General features: G+C 50.0%; 1 protein-coding gene across 2 annotated transcripts in view; it reads right to left on the reverse strand.

Annotated features, from left to right (window-relative positions):
- Positions 1-570: 570 nt before the first annotated feature.
- The window catches only part of Azin2 (antizyme inhibitor 2), a 25,540-nt gene continuing 6,740 nt past the window's right edge, over positions 571-19,370 (reverse strand). For both annotated transcript variants that reach the window (XM_021200347.2, XM_029539637.1), the window contains 7 exons: positions 13,986-14,158; positions 12,960-13,094; positions 12,156-12,321; positions 10,124-10,283; positions 8,683-8,795; positions 3,175-3,389; positions 571-1,046 (listed from right to left, as the gene is read on the reverse strand). In XM_021200347.2, coding sequence (XP_021056006.1) covers positions 908-1,046; positions 3,175-3,389; positions 8,683-8,795; positions 10,124-10,283; positions 12,156-12,321; positions 12,960-13,094; positions 13,986-14,158 — 1,101 coding nt within the window. In that variant the 3' untranslated portion in view covers positions 571-907. The remainder of the gene's footprint in view (positions 1,047-3,174; positions 3,390-8,682; positions 8,796-10,123; positions 10,284-12,155; positions 12,322-12,959; positions 13,095-13,985; positions 14,159-19,370) is intronic.

The raw sequence follows: 19,370 nt of genomic DNA on the forward strand, positions 1-19,370 counted from the left end.
GTCAGTCTGAGGGCACATCAGGACCCGTGGTACTGGACACAGCGATGTGCTGGGCCAGCCTTGTTCTGACAGTCCCTGCTTGAGCAAACCGAACATGGGTAACTGTTGGGGCCTTGCCAGCTTACACAGTGTACTCAAAACATCCTGGGGGCAGGGAGATGGGACTAAAATTGTAGCTCAGTGGCAAAGCACTGGCCTGGCATGCACAAAGCCCTTGGTTTGAGCCCTAGAACAACAAAACACCCATCCCCCACTTCTCTGTTCCCTATTTCTGAAGCTTCTCTGGGCCAGGCCTTAGCCTTCATGGTCGGTCAGAGGCCATGGCCAGTCACAAGTTTAGGAAAGGTCACAACTCTGATTCCCACTTCAACTCACCCCCACCTCATGACACCAGGCACAGAGGCCTGCGAGGAGGACAGTGATGAGTCACGGAAGCAGATGACAGTGAGCCATGCTGGGGTCCAGGAGCAGAGGCGGGACTGAGGTGAGGAACTGGTTTCTCCATGGCGGGTGGGCCAGTCTCTCTCAGCCTCGACAGGCTGCTTTGTGAATGATTCCACTAAAGATTTTTTTTTAAAAAAAAAACTAAATATTTATTTAATTCATATTTACAAAGGTGGGGAGGAGACTTTGAGCAACCCCAAGCACACCCCCACACCTGGATGGCCAGGCCCCTCACGCCACAGAGGCAGACTCGGCTGGAAGGGACAGGATTTATGTTGCATACTTGAACTACAGCGAGTGTAAGACTGGTCCTACTTACAGGGCACAAACACTACAGGTGGAGTGTGGGGGTGGCGGAGCAAGCACCAGAGTCCTGGCCAGAGGGTACCAGTCTGCCGCCTTGCCCACCTCTCCGGAGGCATCTCCTTGGCCCCGCTGCGATTCTCTGGGAAACCAGGCCCGCTCACATGATGCTTGCCGGGGTGAAGACAGGGCCCACACACAAGGTGTCTGTGATCTCCCAGCCGCAGGACAGAGGTTTGCACACACCCTCGGCGTCCTGGTCTTCTTCTGCCGGCCACAGCTGCCCTCGAAGCGCTTCCCTGAGAGCAAGGGACAAGTGGTGATGGCACCTGGCCTGGGGACAGAGGCCCGGAGCTTCTTTGTGACCCCTACTTCTATATAGAGTCCAGTCTCATTACACACAGGACTCTCACCTGAGCCCTAAGCACAGACAAGGGCAGGGACAAGGGAGGCCTGTGGCCCATGTCCCCACTGTTTCTCCCCAGTGGTTCCCACCACCTAATAAAGGAAAGGTGTTCATATTTATTGAGACTTTTTGTGTGTGCATCAGACACAGGGCCAGGTACTTTGCGCCCCACCCCCATTACCTAAGTTCATTCTCCCAAAAGCACTGTAGGAAAACCAAACCATCTCTATTTTCCTGAAGAGGAAACTGAGACTCAGAAGGGAACAGCCACTCAAGACTCCTCCCTAACAGGTGGGGAGGCTAGGAGCGCCCAGCCCTCATCCCCACACCCAGGTCTAGCACTTTGCCCACTCTCACAAGGGAGGCTCTTATCCTCCCTCCCCGTAAGGATGAGCTGCCCCACTATCTGATCAGCTGCTCCAGCCGCAGCCAGCAACCTTGCCCCACATCCAGCCCAGCCCTGCCCAGCCCAGCTCCTAAGCAACCCACTCATCCATCTGTCTCCTGCTGGGATCCACCATCTTCTCTGACCTGCTTCTGTCTCTCCAGACAGACACAGCACAGAAGGTGAACTTTCCTCTTGCACCTCCAGCACTTTTCTGCCAGACTCATAGCCCAAGAGATTGGCCCCTGTGCACCCCATGTTCCCTGTGGCATCCCCAGATGCCACCACAGGGCCTGTCACACATGCCTCCCCAGCACCATGCCGACCTATCTGTATTATCCACACTTGCTAACCCTTCCCCAGCACCCAGGTTTGGAGCCCTACAGACACTGCAGGGCCCTACTCACAGACCAGCTCTCCTTGGATCAATGTCTGCATCCCTGGCATCCCTTCACCAATACAGATCAACCATTGTACAGCAGGGGCAGGGGATGTGGCTGCATCCCTCACTGCTGCCGTGCCCACTTGCCTAGATTGATGGTAGCATTTGGTGCCCCCAAAATGGATGTGGTGACTGCAGCCTCATCCACCGGGAGCTGCTGATGCCGGTCAGGGACTCACGAGGAAGCCTGTATGTTGTTTTGCTTTGTGGTTGTTTGTTTGTTTGTTTGTTTGTTTAGCTTTGTCAAATCCACCCCAATGGCAAAATGGCTGCATAGGCCTACCTTGTACCCCACAGGAGAGACATAATGAAGACACTGAATAAATGAATGTAATGTGACTCTCCCTGTGCCCTTCAGACCTGGCATTTGGCGATGGACGCTCCTGGGGGCTCTAAGGATATCCGTCCCGCTCAGTTCTGAGGGGCCTCCATACAAGTCCCTCCCAGCTGCTCTGCCCTCCGAGCCCTGTCGTAGCCTGACACCCACCATGTCTGGAAACGACGCTGACCCTCACAGAGGTTTGTGGGGTGAAACGAAAGAGTGTGGAGTGCCTGACTCAAGGCCTGACAGCCATGAGGGTCCCCCAGGTGTTGGCAATCTCCACCTCAGATACCTCTGACCTCGGAGGAGGCAGGTCTCCCTGAGGAGGCCATTACTGCCCCTTCCTAGACAAGAAGACTGAGCAGAGTGAGCCCAGGTCATAGAGCTGCCACCTCACCACCACCTCTGCCTGCGTCTGTTCAAATCCCGCCTCCTCCATCTACAGCTAGAATGGTCTTTAGAAAATGCTGCCAGGACCAGAACAGACCACGCTTCAACCCTGTCCTCACTTTCTGCATCCTTCACTCTGCATCCTTCACTCTGCATCCTTCACTCTGCCTCCAAGGCCTCCCCAGGGCTACCACGCTTCAACCCTGTCCTCACTTTCTGCATCCTTCACTCTGCATCTTTCACTCTGTATCCTTCACTCTGCCTCCAAGGCCTCCCCAGCCCTGCTTCCCAATGCAGTCACAAGCAACCTCCATTGAGGAACACACCCCATTCCTTCCCTGCTTGCCTGCAGACCCTCACCTCCTCAAGGAGCAGGCGTGGGGGCTCTGGCCGGGATAGAGCCCCTATCAACATAGTACCAGCCATAAGACTGCCGCTCTGCCCGACTCCCTCACCCCCACTTCACTATGGGACCCTCTTACCAGGCTAGCCGGGACATGGCGTAAGTGACTCTGCAGGCCTGGGTCCCCCTGAGGAGGGACTTCGTGTCCACGGTGTAAGCACCCATGTTGTCAAAGACCAGCCAGTCCCCTACTTGTAGTTGTGGCAGCCACAGGCCCTCAGCCACACAGTCGCAGCCTTCAACTGCTGGGCCCCACAGGCTGCTGCTGTACAGCGGTTGATCCACAGGTGGTTTCTGTAGGGGAGAAGGGGGGGGGACACCTCAGCCCCGATGGACATGCCACACCCTCAGCACTTCCTCCCTCGGACATCTGCCATAGCTCCCATCGCCCACATGGGTAGTATGTAAAGACTACCCAGTTCCAGGTTCCAACGCTAGCAGTGTGGCTCTGGGCAAGAACACAAAACTCTTTGTGCCTCAGATTGCTTCTCCACAGCAAAGAGAAGGGACAGCACTGGGTTATAAGTTACCATCCTCTTGCCTGTTAGAGGGACAAGCTTGAAAACAGACAAGAAAGCAGCTGCGTGTGGTGCTGAGGCAAACGTAGGGCCTCAGGTGCGCTAGCCAGGAGCACTGCTGAGCCACACAGCCAGCCCTTTCTGGTTTATTTTTATATTGAAATCGACTCTGCGCCTATTCTGTCTCTCAACGCCGTGTCTGCGCCTGTCTCTGGAGGCCCTGGGACTGTTCTGCCTTTCCTTCTACTCATTTACTTTTTCAGTCATTTGTCTTTTTTTGTGGGATGAGGTGTTGCAGGATATCTAATCACACTGTGAACCCCAAGACTGCTATTTACTAACAAAACAAAACAAAACAAAACACCCCACTTTTTCTAGTTGTGTTGTGGCTCAGCCCTTAGCACACACCTTTAATCCCTCTGGCTAGAATACAGACATGCCCTTAACACACCTTTAATCCCAAACAATGAAGGTGAAGTTAGTTTGCAGAAGAATTCACCCATGTTTGAAAGTTATGTCTTGAGTAGCAGACAAAGTGAGAATGAGAGAAAGATTTGGTAGAACAGGATACGCCCAGCTCTCATGAGGAGAGAGAGGGAAGCTATTTAAGAGAACACAGAAAGAGAAAAGGAGAGGCAGTTTCCCAGGACAGTTATAGAGACAGATCGCAGCGAGAACAAGCTGGACGTAGGTGAAGACAGGATGAGTCAGAGAAGGAGAAGGAGCCAGACTAGAACAGATTGCCGGAGTTAGTGTGAGGTTAGCAGAGCAATTAGTCAGAAGCTGAGAGGCCAGATCAAATCAGTCAGCTTGGAGAGGGGTTTGAGCAGAGCAACTGAGCTCAACCAACCAGCTAGAGGTCAGAGAGAACGAGGAAAGGGTGGGTTTATTCAGAGCAAGGTTCAGAGGCCGAGAACGTTCTAGGCCTTGAGTAGATTAGGTAGAGGCTAGACGCTTCCAAAACTAGGCCTAAGTCAGCAGACGGAAGCAGTAACCCTTGGAGATAACCATAACATCAGGAGAATACAAGTGAACTTTTACAACTAGGCCTGAATCGAGGGGCCTGGCGCTTGCTACACAGGCACTCTGCCACTGAACCGTATCCACAGTTCACCTCCTTCTGTATGTTTGAGACAGGGTCTCCCTCAGTCATCCAAGCTGGCCTTAAACTCACTCTGTAGCCCACAGGGGCCTTGAACTTGATGTTTTAGCAAGACTGTCTCAAAAATTTAAAAAAATGAGTAAGATATTGGGGAGAGGTGGGGTCATGGCACATGAGGACCTGAGGTCACATCTTTCATACTCATACAAAGCTGGTCATGGCGGAACACACCTGTAATCTCTGGCTGGGAAGGCAGAGGTAGAGGATCCATGACCAGCTTAGTCAGTGAGCTTCTGGCTCAGAGAGAGACCTTATCTTTAAAAGGGGCTGGGGTGCACGGAAAGGTGGGGTACATGGACTTAATGGGTCTCAAAAGTAAATAATCCATATACCATATAAAACACTCAGAAATATCTTCAATGGAAGAAGAAAAGAGAGTTGACAGGCAATGACAAACGCAGAGTGGGCACCGGAACATAACCTTAGGATCAAAGCCCTATTTGTGGACATACAGGCAGAGATCGGACAAGAAATTTCAGGCGTGGTGGTGCACGCCTTTAATCCCACCACTCAGGAGGCAGAGGCAGGCGAATTTCTGAGTTCAAGGCCAGCCTGGTCTACAGAGTGAGTTCCAGGACAGACAGGGCTATACAGAGAAACTCTGTCTCGAAAAAAACAAAAAAAGAAAAGTGTCCTCAGAGCTGGGATTAAAAGTGTGCACCACCACACCTGTTTTTTTTTTTCTTTTCACATGGGTGTTGAAGACTAAACTCGGGTTCTCATGCATATGTAACAAGCACTTTGCCAACTGAATTATTTTCATAGTACCTAGATGTACTTGCTATATATAAAGATTTAAAATACTGAGTTGTTTAAAATAGCATATATTCTAGTACTTCATAAATAGCATATATTCTAGTACTTCATAAATAGAAAGCACAATTGGGTGGGAGGAGGGATCGTAGTTTAGGTGGGAGGAGGGATCGTAGACTACAAGCGGATTTTATGAGAGTCTTGGGGTAAAATTACATCTTGTTTTTAAAAGCCATTGACAGAACTGGAGAGATGGCTCAGTGTTAGGAGCACTGGCTGCTCTTCCATTGGAACCAGCGTTGGTTCCAACCACCCACATGGCAGCTCCCAACAGTCTGTGACTCCAGCTCTTGTGAATGCAATGCCCTCTTCTGGTCTCTGCAGGCACTGTATGCATGTGGTGCACGTGTTTGCATGCAGGAAAACACTCATACACATAAAATAAAAATAAACAGATCTTTGTAAAGGCATTGGCACCAAAGGAGATAAAAGCAATAAACACAATCAGAGTGTTTCTACGAAACATTAGTAAAGTATGTCATTTCAGAGGAGTTAGCCAACAAAAGGCCACTATGCTTGCTGCAGGAAGGGTACAAGTGGTGACAGCACATAAGAAGACAGAGGTGATGGCATGTAAGACACTGGTGATGATGTGTAAGATACTGGTGGCGGTATGTAAGACAGACAGCCGTGACGGCATGTAAGACAGCGGTGACTGCACGTAAGACAGACAGCGGTGACGGCGCGTAAGACAATGGGAGAATCATCTGGAAATGTACAAGCAAGAGGCCTAAAAATGCTCCCAAGCCTGGTAAGATTTTAGGGATGCATCATTAGAATATCATTCTTAAAGGCGATTCCATCTCAACAATGTCAGCTGGACCACTCGCGTAGGTTCATTCTAACAGGAGGATGTGCATGCATGGGAAGAACAAGACCCACAGCACTCAAGTGGAGGGTGGTGCAGCGGCTGTAGAAGGAAGGCAGTCTTATCACAGGAGCTTCTCTGACACGAACAGATCATCAACACTGAGTACAGCAAGTCCCCTACCCCCAAGCCACTCTCAGTCTGCAATGGATGAGCATTCTGCCTTGCTAAGTCTGAGACTCTGAGCAAGGAACCACTCCCTAAGGTCAGCTTTCTCATCTGAAAATGAGATCAATAACATATACCTTAAAGGATTTGTAAGAGAATTGAGAGGAATGATGTGTGAAATACTTAACACAGAACCCACGGCCATAAGCACATAGTATCAACCATTCCCAGTACATCCGTAATGCGGGCAGCGATGAGGCATTGCGTGCACACAGCTTGAGAGGAGCCAGGACAATGAGGGGGGTCATGAGGGTGGTGGGCTTTCCCCCTTTCTGACTCTGCCTACCCACGTTTCCAAATCTGTTTAGTTCCAGCAGTGACACTCCAGCTGTGGCAGTCCCAGGAGGCCACCCTGGGCAGCACAGCAAGATCCTGACTTTAAAAAAGGGCAGGGTGTGAGGGGAAAGGAACGGAGGGAGGGAGGGGTGGAAAGAGTGATGTAGTGAATGGATGATAAGCAGGCAGGAGAGGCCAGAGGAGGGGCCCGGAGGAGGAGCCAGATGGTCGCTTGGGTGGCTCAATCAGGGGATGGCCCACATGATGGTGACAACAGGAAAAAAGGAGATAAACTCAAATGGATTTGGAACTCAAGAACTGCAGGTGAACTCCATGAAGAAACACAGGAAAACGCACAAGAACCCACCATGCCAAGTTCTTCAGCCAGGCTGACCGTTGAGACACGGTCAGACAGTATCCCAGCAGGTAGCCCTAATTATACTCAGTGGGACTGGGAATATGAATGATCAAGACATGTTATTGACATGTATGAAATGATAAAAGAATAAGTAAAACATGTATTTTTTTTTTCAAAGTAGGAAATGAGAACTGGAAAGAGTAGCTACTAGATTGGTCCAGTCTAACCTAGTCCCTAAATCTGAATAGTAGGATATGGATTGCCACAAAAACACAGAATGTGAGAAACTGAGTTCCTCTGCATGTCAGGGAGGCTTCCTCAGACAAGCAGCTGTGACTGGAAACCATAGTTAACTTTGGAAGGAGACCTCGCAAGGCCAATACGCGGTGTGGAGACCCCTGAATGAGGCAGAGATGGGCTCCCTGCCTGCCATGGGGTAAGGAGTAGAGAGGGCCTGGGGGAGATGCTGATCTGTGAGGATAAAGACACAGACAGGCTTGTCTGTGCCCACTAAAGCTGCTGGAGGTTCGTAGGCTTTGTCGCTCCGGTTCCCCTGTTCATATGAAAATCTGTGACAGTCAACGCCAGAGCGGGGATCACAGATATCTGTCAACACATTCAGGAAGCCAGGCAGCGAGGCCTACAGTGACTGAAGTACTACACAGCCACAGAGAAACACTGTAAGCTGTGTCAATGGCACAGCAATAGCCACACCCCTGTAACCCATAGCCACACCCCCTGTAACCCAAGGGGAAGAGCATGAAGCAACATCACCCCAATGTTACCAAAACAAGTGCTTTGCATTTTCCAAAAGAATGAAAGAAATACAACGTTCTGCTTGGTAAGACTATGAGCATGCCCAGCAGTGGTAGCACACGCCTTTGATTCCAGCACTTGGGAGGCAGAGGCAGGCAGATTACTGAGTTCGAGACCAGCCTGGTCTACAGAGTGAGTTCCAGGACTTCCAGGGCTACACAGAGAAACCCTGTCTCAAAAAAACAAAAACAAAACAAAACAAAACAAAAAGACTATGAAAATTAATCTTCACCCTTACTTTACTACTACTACTATTATTATTATTGACAGGGTCGATGAAGTCTAAGCTGGCCTCGAACTCACAATTCTTCTGCCTCAGCATCCTGAGGGCTGAGATTCCAAGTACATACCATGCCTAGATCTTTTGTCTATTTTTTTAAAAACCACTTTTAGTGTGCATTGAACCCAGGGCCTCTTGCATGCTAGTCAAGTTCTCTACCACTGTGATGCACTCAGGGAACTCAGTTGGGTGACAGTCATGCTCAGCCCGACTTGGCATCTCTGAGGCCTCTGGTTTGAGTCCTGGCATCACAGAGACTAATTAAATAGGAGTTAGATAAAATCACATGCTCAGGAGGGCGACAGCACATTCACAGGGGTGGGCTCACCTTCTGCAGGGCGGGGGTGGGGCAGGTGTTGTCAAACAGGACTGAGTTGAAGACCCCATAAATGCCCTCATCAAGGTGGTACATGATGCTCTTAGGGGCTGTGCCGATTTGCTCTGTGAGGAAGGGAGAGAACAGGGGCCACACAAGCACAATGTGAGGGGCCTGGGAGTCAGAGACTGGCACCACAGTGGGCTCAGTAAGGAGAGGGCTGTGCAGCAAAGGGTTGCCCTTTCTGCAGCTATGAGATGGATCTTTCGAAAAAAGCCACCTTTTTGGTAACATGGATCTTTTTGGTGACATGAATCCACTTCTGAGTTGGGAGGACTCCCCCGGGGCAGCTGAGTCAGAACACCATAATTCTCTGTTGCCTCAGAGCCCCCTCGAGGTCCCAGGAAAAGCAGGAAGGCAGCTCACCCAAACTTAGATCACCAGTACATTAAGCCACTTTCTCAGAGGCACGTGACAGGGAGGAGGTGTGCCAGAGTAGGAAACCAGGCAGGCTAGCCACACCAGGTATGATAGCCCCAAGTCTCTAAGAGGTCAGGAAAATGCCTGAATGCACACATGCACACACACTGACCACGCTGCCCAGAGCCCCCGTGCTGCCAACAAGCTCTGTCTGGGGACAAGCACAGCCCTGTGAGGCTCTCTAGTGTGAGGGGCCCGGAGCAGAGGGCAAGGCCCCAAATCAGATTCACTGACCCCGGTCACTCATGGGGCTCTGACATGGAAGGGCAAAGAAGTCACTGATGCCAGTGGTGTGGGCACGTGAGGTCTGCATCACCTGATGCCAGTGGTGTGGGCACGTGAGCTCCAAGTCAGTCTGGGCTGAACTTGAACTCCGGCATTGTTCTTTATCAACCCTGTGCCCGGAACTGATGACTTAACCTGTCCCTGTCTATGTTCTGCCCTGTGTCAACAACTCTGTTCTCATGAGGTTATGAGACAGGATGAGTGCGCAGAGGCAGACGCGGGGTCAGACAGAAGCTCACCTCTAGCTAACCATTAGCCTCTTTGTTTACATTCTCTTTGACTCCACTTCTCACCCATAAAAGCAGCAGTTCTCAACCTGTCACTCAAGACCCCCTTGGGAAATCAAATGACCTTTTCACAGGGGTCTCCTAAGACCATGGGAATATCAGATAAGTACATTATGAGTTATACCAATAGCAAAATTACATCTGTGAAGTAGCAATGAAAATAATTTTATGGTTGGGGGGTCATCACAACATGAAGAAGTGTATTAAAGGGTCTCAGCATTAGGAAGGTTGAGAACCACTGGAATAAAGAGATAAAATTGTCTTTGGGGTGAGGGGAACTGACTGCAACTTTCCGTACAGCAAATACCCATTCTCCAGAAGGCCCCACCCCTGCTTAGCCGGCCACAGTCTCAGCTTCAGGGAAAAACGGGGCTCTGCCACCCATCTGGCACCACACCCACCTTCCCTGCTGGGCTGGTCCAGAACCTCCTTCTTGGCAATGATGCTGACAGCCACCGTGAAGGCAGAAGTCACGTAGTAGCGCCCCAGCTCAGCAAGGATGTCCACGCCGCAGCCGTCAGGGAAGTACAGGTCCAAGGCTGAGTTAATCACTGAGGCCATCTGAAGAGAAGCGCGCGCGGGACCGTGAGATTTCAGGAAGAATTTGGCAGTGGAAAGGTCCCACCTGGTAGTGGGTGACAGCTAGCCAGGAAGGGGGAGGCTGGGGCAGAGCTGGAGTGAGGACCTCATATAGCTCACTTGTCCAGATAATCCCACATAGAAAGGGGTATTCTTTCCCATAATGCTCCGTGCTCAGATTCCAGGTTCCCAGGCAGGGACCCTGCCTCCATAAACAACTAGCATGTTACATTGTAGGTCAGATTCCAGAAGAAAAACAACTAGCATGTTACATAGTAGATTCCAGAAAAAAAAAAAAAAAGCAAGTGTACAAAGCTAGATCTGCCATCGGGGTGGGTGAAGCTGGTTGCTGACTCCTTTTATTCTTTTCATTTTATTTATTTATTTATTATTTTATTTTACTTTATTTTATTTTTGGTTTTTCGAGACAGGGTTTCTCTGTATAGCCCTGGCTGTCCTGGAACTCACTTTGTAGACCAGGCTGGACTCGAACTCAGAAATCTGCCTGCCTCTGCCTCTGCCTCCCGAGTGCATTTGCCACCACACCCGGCTAACTCCTTTTATTCTTATGCAAACACTACTTTTACTTATAAACACAATTGAGTTGTGTGGGTTTGGAGTTTTTTTATTGTTGTTTTGTTTTGTCTTATGGGAGAAAGGTTAGTTATTGTAGCCCAGGCTGGCCTCGAACTCCTGACCTCCTACATCCACCTCCCAATGCTGGGATTATAAACGTGTAATGCCACCCTGTACTGGCTAATTTTGTGTCAACTTGACCCAGCTGGAGTTATCACAGAGAAAGGAGCCTCCCTTGAGGAAATGCCTCCATGAGATCCAGCTGCAGGGCATTTTCTCAATTAGTGATCAAGGGGGGAGGGCCCCTTGTGGGTGGGACCATCTCTGGGCTGGTAGTCTTGGGTTCTATAAGAGAGCAGGCTGAGCAAGCCAGGGGAGGCAAGCCAGTAAAGAACATCCCTCCATGGCCTCTGCATCAGCTCCTGCTTTCTGACCTGCTTGAGTTCCAGTCCTGCATCCTTTGGCAGTATGGACATGTAAGCCAAATAAACCCTTTCCTCCCCAACTTGCTTCCTGGTCATGATGTTTGTGCAGGAATAGAAACCCTGACTAAGACACACCCCCAGCACATGTATATTGTTATAGCCTGGTGCACTCAGTGGATTCTGAATGTCCTACCCACATGGATGTTTTCATCATACCCAGCCAGTCTGAGCACTGGGGAGTCTACTAGACTTCTGCTATGTGAAAGGCCACAATTGTCAATTTCAAGGCTAATTCCTGGGACATCTGGGGCCTTCTCTGGGTCACTTGGTACACTCCAGACTCCAGAAGTAATGCACTATAAGGAGATGTGCCCCCTAGGGGTCAGAATGGGAATCACTACGACACATTTATGTTGGATACAAGGGGAGCAAAACAAAGGCTGGATTTTCCTTCAGTGCCTTACCACCAGGTTTCTTACCAGCCTATTGGAGGGTAAATAAGACACACATATTCAGAGCACTGTAGAGTTCATGGAAAGTTAATATACCTTGGCTGTGCCTCTAACTAGCTAGCTAAGTGCATGGGCTGGAGTCAAGCAGAGCTGGGGTATAGCCAGCTCAGCTGTGGGCTTGGGAAGTGACAATGACACAGACCAGTCACAGACCATGTGACAATGTGACAATGACACAGACCATGAGCCCACTGAGCCACAACACAGGGTTAATAAATAGCAATAGAAGCCACCAAGCCCAAGGTGTTGCCTGACGAGCTAAAGGTATTACACAGCGGGCTCCATCGGATTGCCATACCCATCACAGAATAACCATCAGGCCATGCTTGATCATGCATTACCTCTTCAAATCTCACTTTGGCTCCCTCTAAGCCAGGAAAGCCGCCGCCAAGGTCCAGGATGTTCATCGTGTGGCCCAGCTCTTCGCCCATCTGAAACACAAGCCTAGCATCCGCGATGGACTGGGCATAGGCCTGAGGGTCAGGGCAGCCACTGCCAATGTGAAAACTGGGAAAGGAGGAAGAGCCTCGGCTTACACACAAGGTCCAGGTAGCCCCGTGTTACAGATGCAACCACTGAGACCTGGGACCGTAGGCGACAGAAGGCCACGTGGGAAGCTAGGAGCGCAAAGGTGGCACTTCTTCCATCCCTCCATGCCTCTCTGGAGAGAAACCTTTTGGGGATGAGGGCTGGAGTCCCAAGGTATCGTGTGGCCAGGGCAAGTCATTAGGCTTTGCTTTGTTTATGTCTCACCATCTACAGGCTGGGGACAAAAGCCCTTACTGTTCAAGGGTGTGGAATAAGGCACTGGGCATAGAACCTGAAGTACAGAATAAAGGAAACTGAGATGTGGCCCCATCTCTGCACGGACAGAGACATCTCCAGAGCATGGCTACGGTCTCTGGCTGATAGGCATGCAGAACTCCCTCAAAGCCACGTCTGTGGGAAGAACCTCCTGAGATGAGACCTTCAGGGGACTGTGGAGCTCTGGAAAGAAATGCCAATAAACCTTCCTTCTAAAGAGAGGACACTCTCTGGTGGCAAAACTGCAGGCCCAGCAGAAGGCCCAGGATGCCCACAAATAATTCCTGGGGAGAAGGGTGGTGAGCCTGGCCCAGGCAGGGCGCCTGGTGCCCATCGCACACCTCACACCCACCACCTCCACGTGGCTCTTCTTGGCGTTTTCGAGCAGATGTCTGCAGGATTTCAGTGACGCCCCAAACCTCAGGCTCAGGTGATTCAGAGAGTGGGAGTCCTGGGTAGCGATGCACAGAACCATCCTGTGGAGAACCGAGGCAATCCTGCTGAGTGAGCCCCCTATCCCCCGCCCATTGCCACGCCCAGCTGCTCCTCTTTGGACTCCGCCCACTGCCACGCCCAGCTGCTCCTCTCTGGACTCTGGGAACTATGTAGCAGAGAGACCTCTGAACGCACAGCATTTCTAGGTCACTCTACACTGCCAATCGACTTCTGAGGCACTTGCCGGGTCCCGACCTCGTCAGCCCAGGCGGCTCAGGTCTTCTCATTCAACTCCACACCAGGCAGGTTTCCTAAGTCTTCAGACATCACACAAGAGGGAATCACATGTCCAAAAAAAAAAAAAAATTCCTAAGGGGAATCCTCAACCATGAGGGGTGCTGTGCTTTGGGTGAACCAGAATGGCTCCTGGGTCCCTTACTATTCCCTCCGACCCCTGAGGGCTAGTAACAGTCACAGCCAGAGCAAAACATCCATTCCCAGTCTACTTGCCCTGGGCCCCTCCCCTATGACCACTAGTAAAGCATCCTCCACCCACTGCACGCGGTACTCAAGCAGCAAGATGCTGGCGCGCATCCCTTGGACAGTCCATGCTGTTTACCAACACCCACATATTTGCTTGGATGTTCACGCCTCCCCGAATTTCACTCATTTCTCAAGGCCCACTTCAAATGTCATCTTTCCTGAAGCTGTGGGTTTTTGATCTTCGTAAACCCTTTGGGCCTTTCCTGCCTAGGGCTGTACCAGGTCTGCCGTGGGTCTGGCTTCTACCCAGGAGTGCCACCCCACCCTCTGGAAGTGTGATGCCATCCAAGCAGCATCCAGGGTGAGGACCTCTCCCCAGGTCCCCACTCCTTCCCCCTCCACACTCGCCCAGCCGCCCAGCCTCCCTCCGTAAGTGGCCCTCAGCTTACTTGGCACTGGGGTGGCTCTTGACCACCTTGGCCAGCTCCACTTCATTGTCGAAGCTCAGCAGCCTCACCCCGTGCTTGGCAGCATACTTGATCTGTGCAACTTGCTTACAGGGGTTGGCACAGATGATCTTACTGGCAGGGACACCAATGTGCTGGACCAACTCCATCTCTGCCTGTCAAGTTCCAAAGGTTGTGGTGAGGAGGCCCCAGGGGAGCCGGAGGAGGAGCAAACTCATAACTATACACTGACGTATCAACATAAGTGGGCCAGCTCGTTTTTATTTGTTGGTTGGTTGGTTGGTTGGTGAGCTGGCTGGCTTTGGGGGTTTTTGTTTTTTGATTTTGTTGTTGTTGTTTGGTTTTTTTAGACAAGGTTTCTCTGCATAGCCCTGGTTGTCCTGAAACTGGCTTTGTAGACCAGGCTGGCCTTGAACTCAGAGATCTCCCTGACTCTGCCTCTTGAGTGCCAGAACTAAAAGTATATGCCACCACTGTGGCAGCTCTCTAAGACAGCAGATATACAACAATCATGTCACACTCATCTCCTGTTCTCTGATGGTAGGGCTGCCACGAACAGACACGAGAGAGGTGTACCGTACAATTCATGACAAAGACTGGGCATATTTGCATATTTATTCTAACTTCCAGAAAGCAGAAAAATCTCATTCTAGCACCATCAGTGTATTTATTCCAAAAGGTAAATGCCTTTAAAGGGAGGCACACAGGCTGAGGAGATGGCTCAGCAGTTAAGTGCAGGCGCTGCTCTTGCAGGGGGACCCAGATTCAGCTCCCTGCACCCACATGACAAGTAACAACCATCCATAACGCCTGTTCCAGAGGATCCTCTGCAGGCACCAGGTGTGCACACAGTGCACATACATACACGTAGGCAAAACAGGGATGAATAAAAATAAATAAGTCATTTTTTAAAAAGGACAGGGACACACAGTTTCTAACTCACACTGGCACAGACTCACTGGCTTCTGATAAACAGATGCTTAATGAATATTGATTGGGAAATAGAATGAGGAGTATAAAAAATACTCGGCATCTCTAATTACCTACATAAGGCCTGCAAGACTGGGAATGTGAGCATCTTACTGTGGAGTGGGGAGGAGCTTAGGGGGCCCCACTCCAGCCTGAGGCAGATAATAACATAAAGCTAGGTGAGGTAATGCATGCTGTTAGTCCCATTATTCGGGTGGCAGAGGCTGTCGGATCTCTGTGTTTGAGGTCATCTTGGTCATAGTGAGTTCTAGACCAGACAGGGCTACATAGTGAGGCCCTCCCCCTACCAAGAAAAATAAGAAAAAGGTCTGGTTGGGAAAAGAAATAGGAACGGGGACCTACTGAAATGAGAGAAAACAAAGGGAACCAAGATGAATGTAATCAAAATACTTTATAGCTGTGTACAAAATGTCACCATGAAACCACTACATGACACAGAAACACCATCCGGGTAACATCCAGAGGACTCGAAGTCAAAGAGATGGCCATGCTTCCCTGTGCACTACAGCACCAAGCACAATAGACATGGCACAAAATCAACCTAAACATCTGTTCATGAATGTGTGGGTAAAGAGAAGACCTTAGAATACAATTCCTTCCTTTGAAAGCAGGAAATTCTATTATTTGTAAGGTGAATGAACACAGGGGACATTGCAGCAAGTGAAATGAACCGGGAACAAAAAGAAAAATGCATGAACTCGCTTACCCTATACATATTTGTGTGTATGTATGCAGGTGCATGTGCATGTGCGTGCACATATGTGTGCACATGTATGTGGAGGCCAGAGGTCTTCATCAAGTGTCTTTCTCAGTCACTTGTCACCTTACTTTCTGAGCCAGGGTCCCTCACTGAACCTGGAAGCTCGCTGATGGGGCTAGACTGTCTAGAGAGCAAGTTCCGGCGAGCTCCTGGTCTTCTGCCTTCCTTGCACTGAGACCACAACCACAGCCCCAGTCACCTGGCTTTTTACAAACTCAGGTCCTCACCCTTGTGTGGTAAAGACTGTATCGGATGAACCATTGCCCCAGAACCTGCATTAACTACATGGAATCTACAAATGCCAAGGTCAGAGAAGCAGAGAGTAGGAGGTTAAGCCCAGGGCTGAAGAGGCGAGAAGCCGTGAGATATTGCCCAAAGGATGTTGGCCCAGTTAAAAGGAGTAAGTTCCAGCCATCTACTGGACATTAGATGCCCATGTGAATAACAAGGTCCTGCGTGCTTAGACAGAGCCAAGAGATACGATCACAGCTGTTCTTAACACACACGGAAGGAAGGAAGGAAGGAAGGAAGGAAGGAAGGAAGGAAGGAAGGAAGGAGAGAGAGAGAGAGAGAGAGAGAGAGAGGAGTTAAAGTCTGTTAGGTTGGTTTAGCCATTCCACTGTGTGTGTGTGTGTGTGTGTGTGTATGTGCACAACTGTGCACGCGTACATGTATATAAGAGAAAGTCTTCAAAGCCATGAGTCTTTCTGACACAGATCACCCAGTCAGTCAGAGGCCTGTGCTGTGCCAATGAATGTGCCCTCTCCCCACCCCGCCCCAGAGGCTCCCCTTTTGGGTTACTGTTATTTTGAGGGTTTGTTTTTAATTTTTTAAATTACATTTGTTTATCTGGAGGAATGTGTAGAGGTCAGAGGTTGACTCTCTCCTTTTTTCCTGTGGGTCATAAATTCATGGAGGGAGTTAGGCTTAGCGGCAAAGGCCTTTACCAACTGAGCCCTCTTGCCAACAGTCATTCTTGTTTCTAGAATGATATCATGTAGCTCAAGATGGCCTGGAAATGAACTTTAATTTTTTTTTATTATTCTATTATTATTGCATATGCATAGAATGTATAGGTGTAGGGGTGGGGTGTGCATGTGTGTATGTGCCATGCATACATGTGGAAGTCAGAGGTCAATTCTGTGAAGTCAGATTCTCCATACACCACATGGGCTGAAGTAGAACTTCTTATTTCACTGAGGATCAAACCCAGGCTTCCCTGCATGCTGGGCAAGCGCTTAGACGATGTGCTACATCCTGGGCGAGTGCTTAGACGATGTGCTACATCCTGGGCGAGTGCTTAGACGATGTGCTACATCCTGGGCGAGCATTTAGACGATGTGCAAGCGCCTAGACGATGTGCTACACCTGGGCAAGCACTTAGAGGATGTGCTACACCTGGGCAAGCACTTAGAAGATGTGCTACTCCCTGGGCAAGCACTTAGANGATGTGCTACACCTGGGCAAGCACTTAGAAGATGTGCTACTCCCTGGGCAAGCGCTTAGATGATGTGCTACTCCCTGGGCAAGTGCTTGGACAATGTGCTACATCCTTAGCCACGCCCGGTTCTGCTTTATGCGCACTGAGCCCCCCCCCCCCAGCTCTTCCTCACTGTTACTGATCATGGCTCACGTGCCTGCTGCATCAATGATGTGGATGGTAACAGGAGACGTAAGTAGCCATGTTCACTGAGCACCTGCCACAGGAAGTTCATAACTGAGATGCTTTCCATCAAGGGCTACAAAACATGTTCTGTGGTCACTGGCTTCTGCTTCTTGAGCCATTCGGTCTGTCACTACCCAACTGTCACTCCGAGCACCAAGCCAGCCACTGACCGCTCCTAAATGAATTAGTATGGTGATCTGGTCAACGTTTATGAAATCAGGGAGTGAATTTGATTTGGTTCACTGCCCATAATTTTCTGACCTGCCTTAGATGGACGGTTTCGTTCAGTCCGTACAGCCCATGCAGGGAGTATGAGAAGCTGTGCAAGGCCAGCAATATCTTAGCACATGAGCCCCTCCCCCACACACACACATGTGCACATAAAATAAATAAAATGTTATAAAAAATAAAAAAGAAGCAATACACTGGCGGTGGAGGCACACGCCTTTAATCCCAGAACTCAGAAGGCAGAGGCAGGCAAGTCTCTGGGAGTTGAATCCAGCCTGGTCTACAGAGTGAGTTTCAGGATAGTCAGAGAAACCCCATCTCAGGAAAAAGAGAGAGAGGGGAGAGGGAGGGGAGGGGAGAAGAGGGAATGGGAGGGGAGGAGAGGAGAGGCTATGCAGCAAATGACAAAGCCAGCGTCCAGCATCATGCATGCCTCTCCGTGAATAAAGGAGTAGGCTTTGGGAATGTAATAGGAGAAACAAGAGCTGTTTGTGGCCATTTGTTAGTCTAATTCTGACCAAGCAGCTTTCAGCACTAGTTATTTACACACATTAATCCCTGAAAGGTCCAGAACCATCAAATATCAGGATTCACAGAGGGGGAGGCTGAGTTCACACACACACACACACACACACACACACACACACCCCTGCCGATGATGACAGTCAATAAGCGGCATCATAAGACCTAAAGATCCAACTCTGGACTGGACTTGTGGTTGTCACAGCTCACATCCCAGATGCAGATCTGTCACCAGACCAAGTCCGAGTGACTATGAAAATGCCCCCTCTCCCTCTACACAAGGTGCAGAGAGGCAAAGGTGAGGGCCTGTGATTTAAATAAGTGTGGTTATAAATATTTAAACAGTAAGCGTCACTCGGGAAGGCTTGCTCTAATTCAGCCACTGCGTTCCAGTCTTATACACTCACACTTGATCTTCATAAACCACCTTAGATGGTAGATTTGGAGGTTTGGAGGGTTCAGTCATTAATCCAAAGTCATATAGCTTAACTGTCCGAGCTCAGCCTACCCTGACAGGCATCTCCTGAGCATCCATTAACTTGCCAGACTGTGACAAGTGTTGAGAGAAGCAAGCGGTGGATAAAGACTGGATCTCTGACTCTGCGGAGCTAGCGGGGCAGAGGCACAGACAAGAACGGCAGAGTAGCCGGCGGTTCAAGGTATCATGATGCAAAAACGTGCAATATGCTAGAGAACTGGGACAAAGGACAGACCGAGGAGTCAGAAGGGCAAGCAGAGCCCCCACTGGAGCCCTGGGCAGGTCGGGGATAACGGTTTGGCAGAGAGGGCAGCCTGCGCAGAGGTTCTGAGGCTGAGAGTGCTGGAGTGGCCTGGGTGGGGTTCTGTGCCGTGGGAAAGATGAAAGATGAGGGTCGATGATGTGGGCAGAGCCAGCCACCTAGGAACCAGGAAGCAGTGTGTGCGTTCACACGTTATCCTGTGTGATGAAACCACAGTTTCAGGAGTTCCGAGGACAGACACACAGCCAGATGTGACCATGTACACCTGCAATACCAGCACATGGAGGTTGAGGCAGGATTGGGAGTTCAAGGCCAGCCTGGACTATTACAGACCCTGTGGAAGGGAGGGAGAGGAGACAGGAGGGAGGGAATGAGTCATTCTTTTTTTTTTTTTTTTTTTTGGTTTTTCGAGACAGGGTTTCTCTGTGTAGCCCTGGCTGTCCTGGAACTCACTTTGTAGA

The sequence above is a fragment of the Mus pahari genome, chromosome 6 (genome assembly GCF_900095145.1).
Source record: "Mus pahari chromosome 6, PAHARI_EIJ_v1.1, whole genome shotgun sequence".
In the NCBI taxonomy this organism is placed as follows: domain Eukaryota; kingdom Metazoa; phylum Chordata; class Mammalia; order Rodentia; family Muridae; genus Mus; species Mus pahari.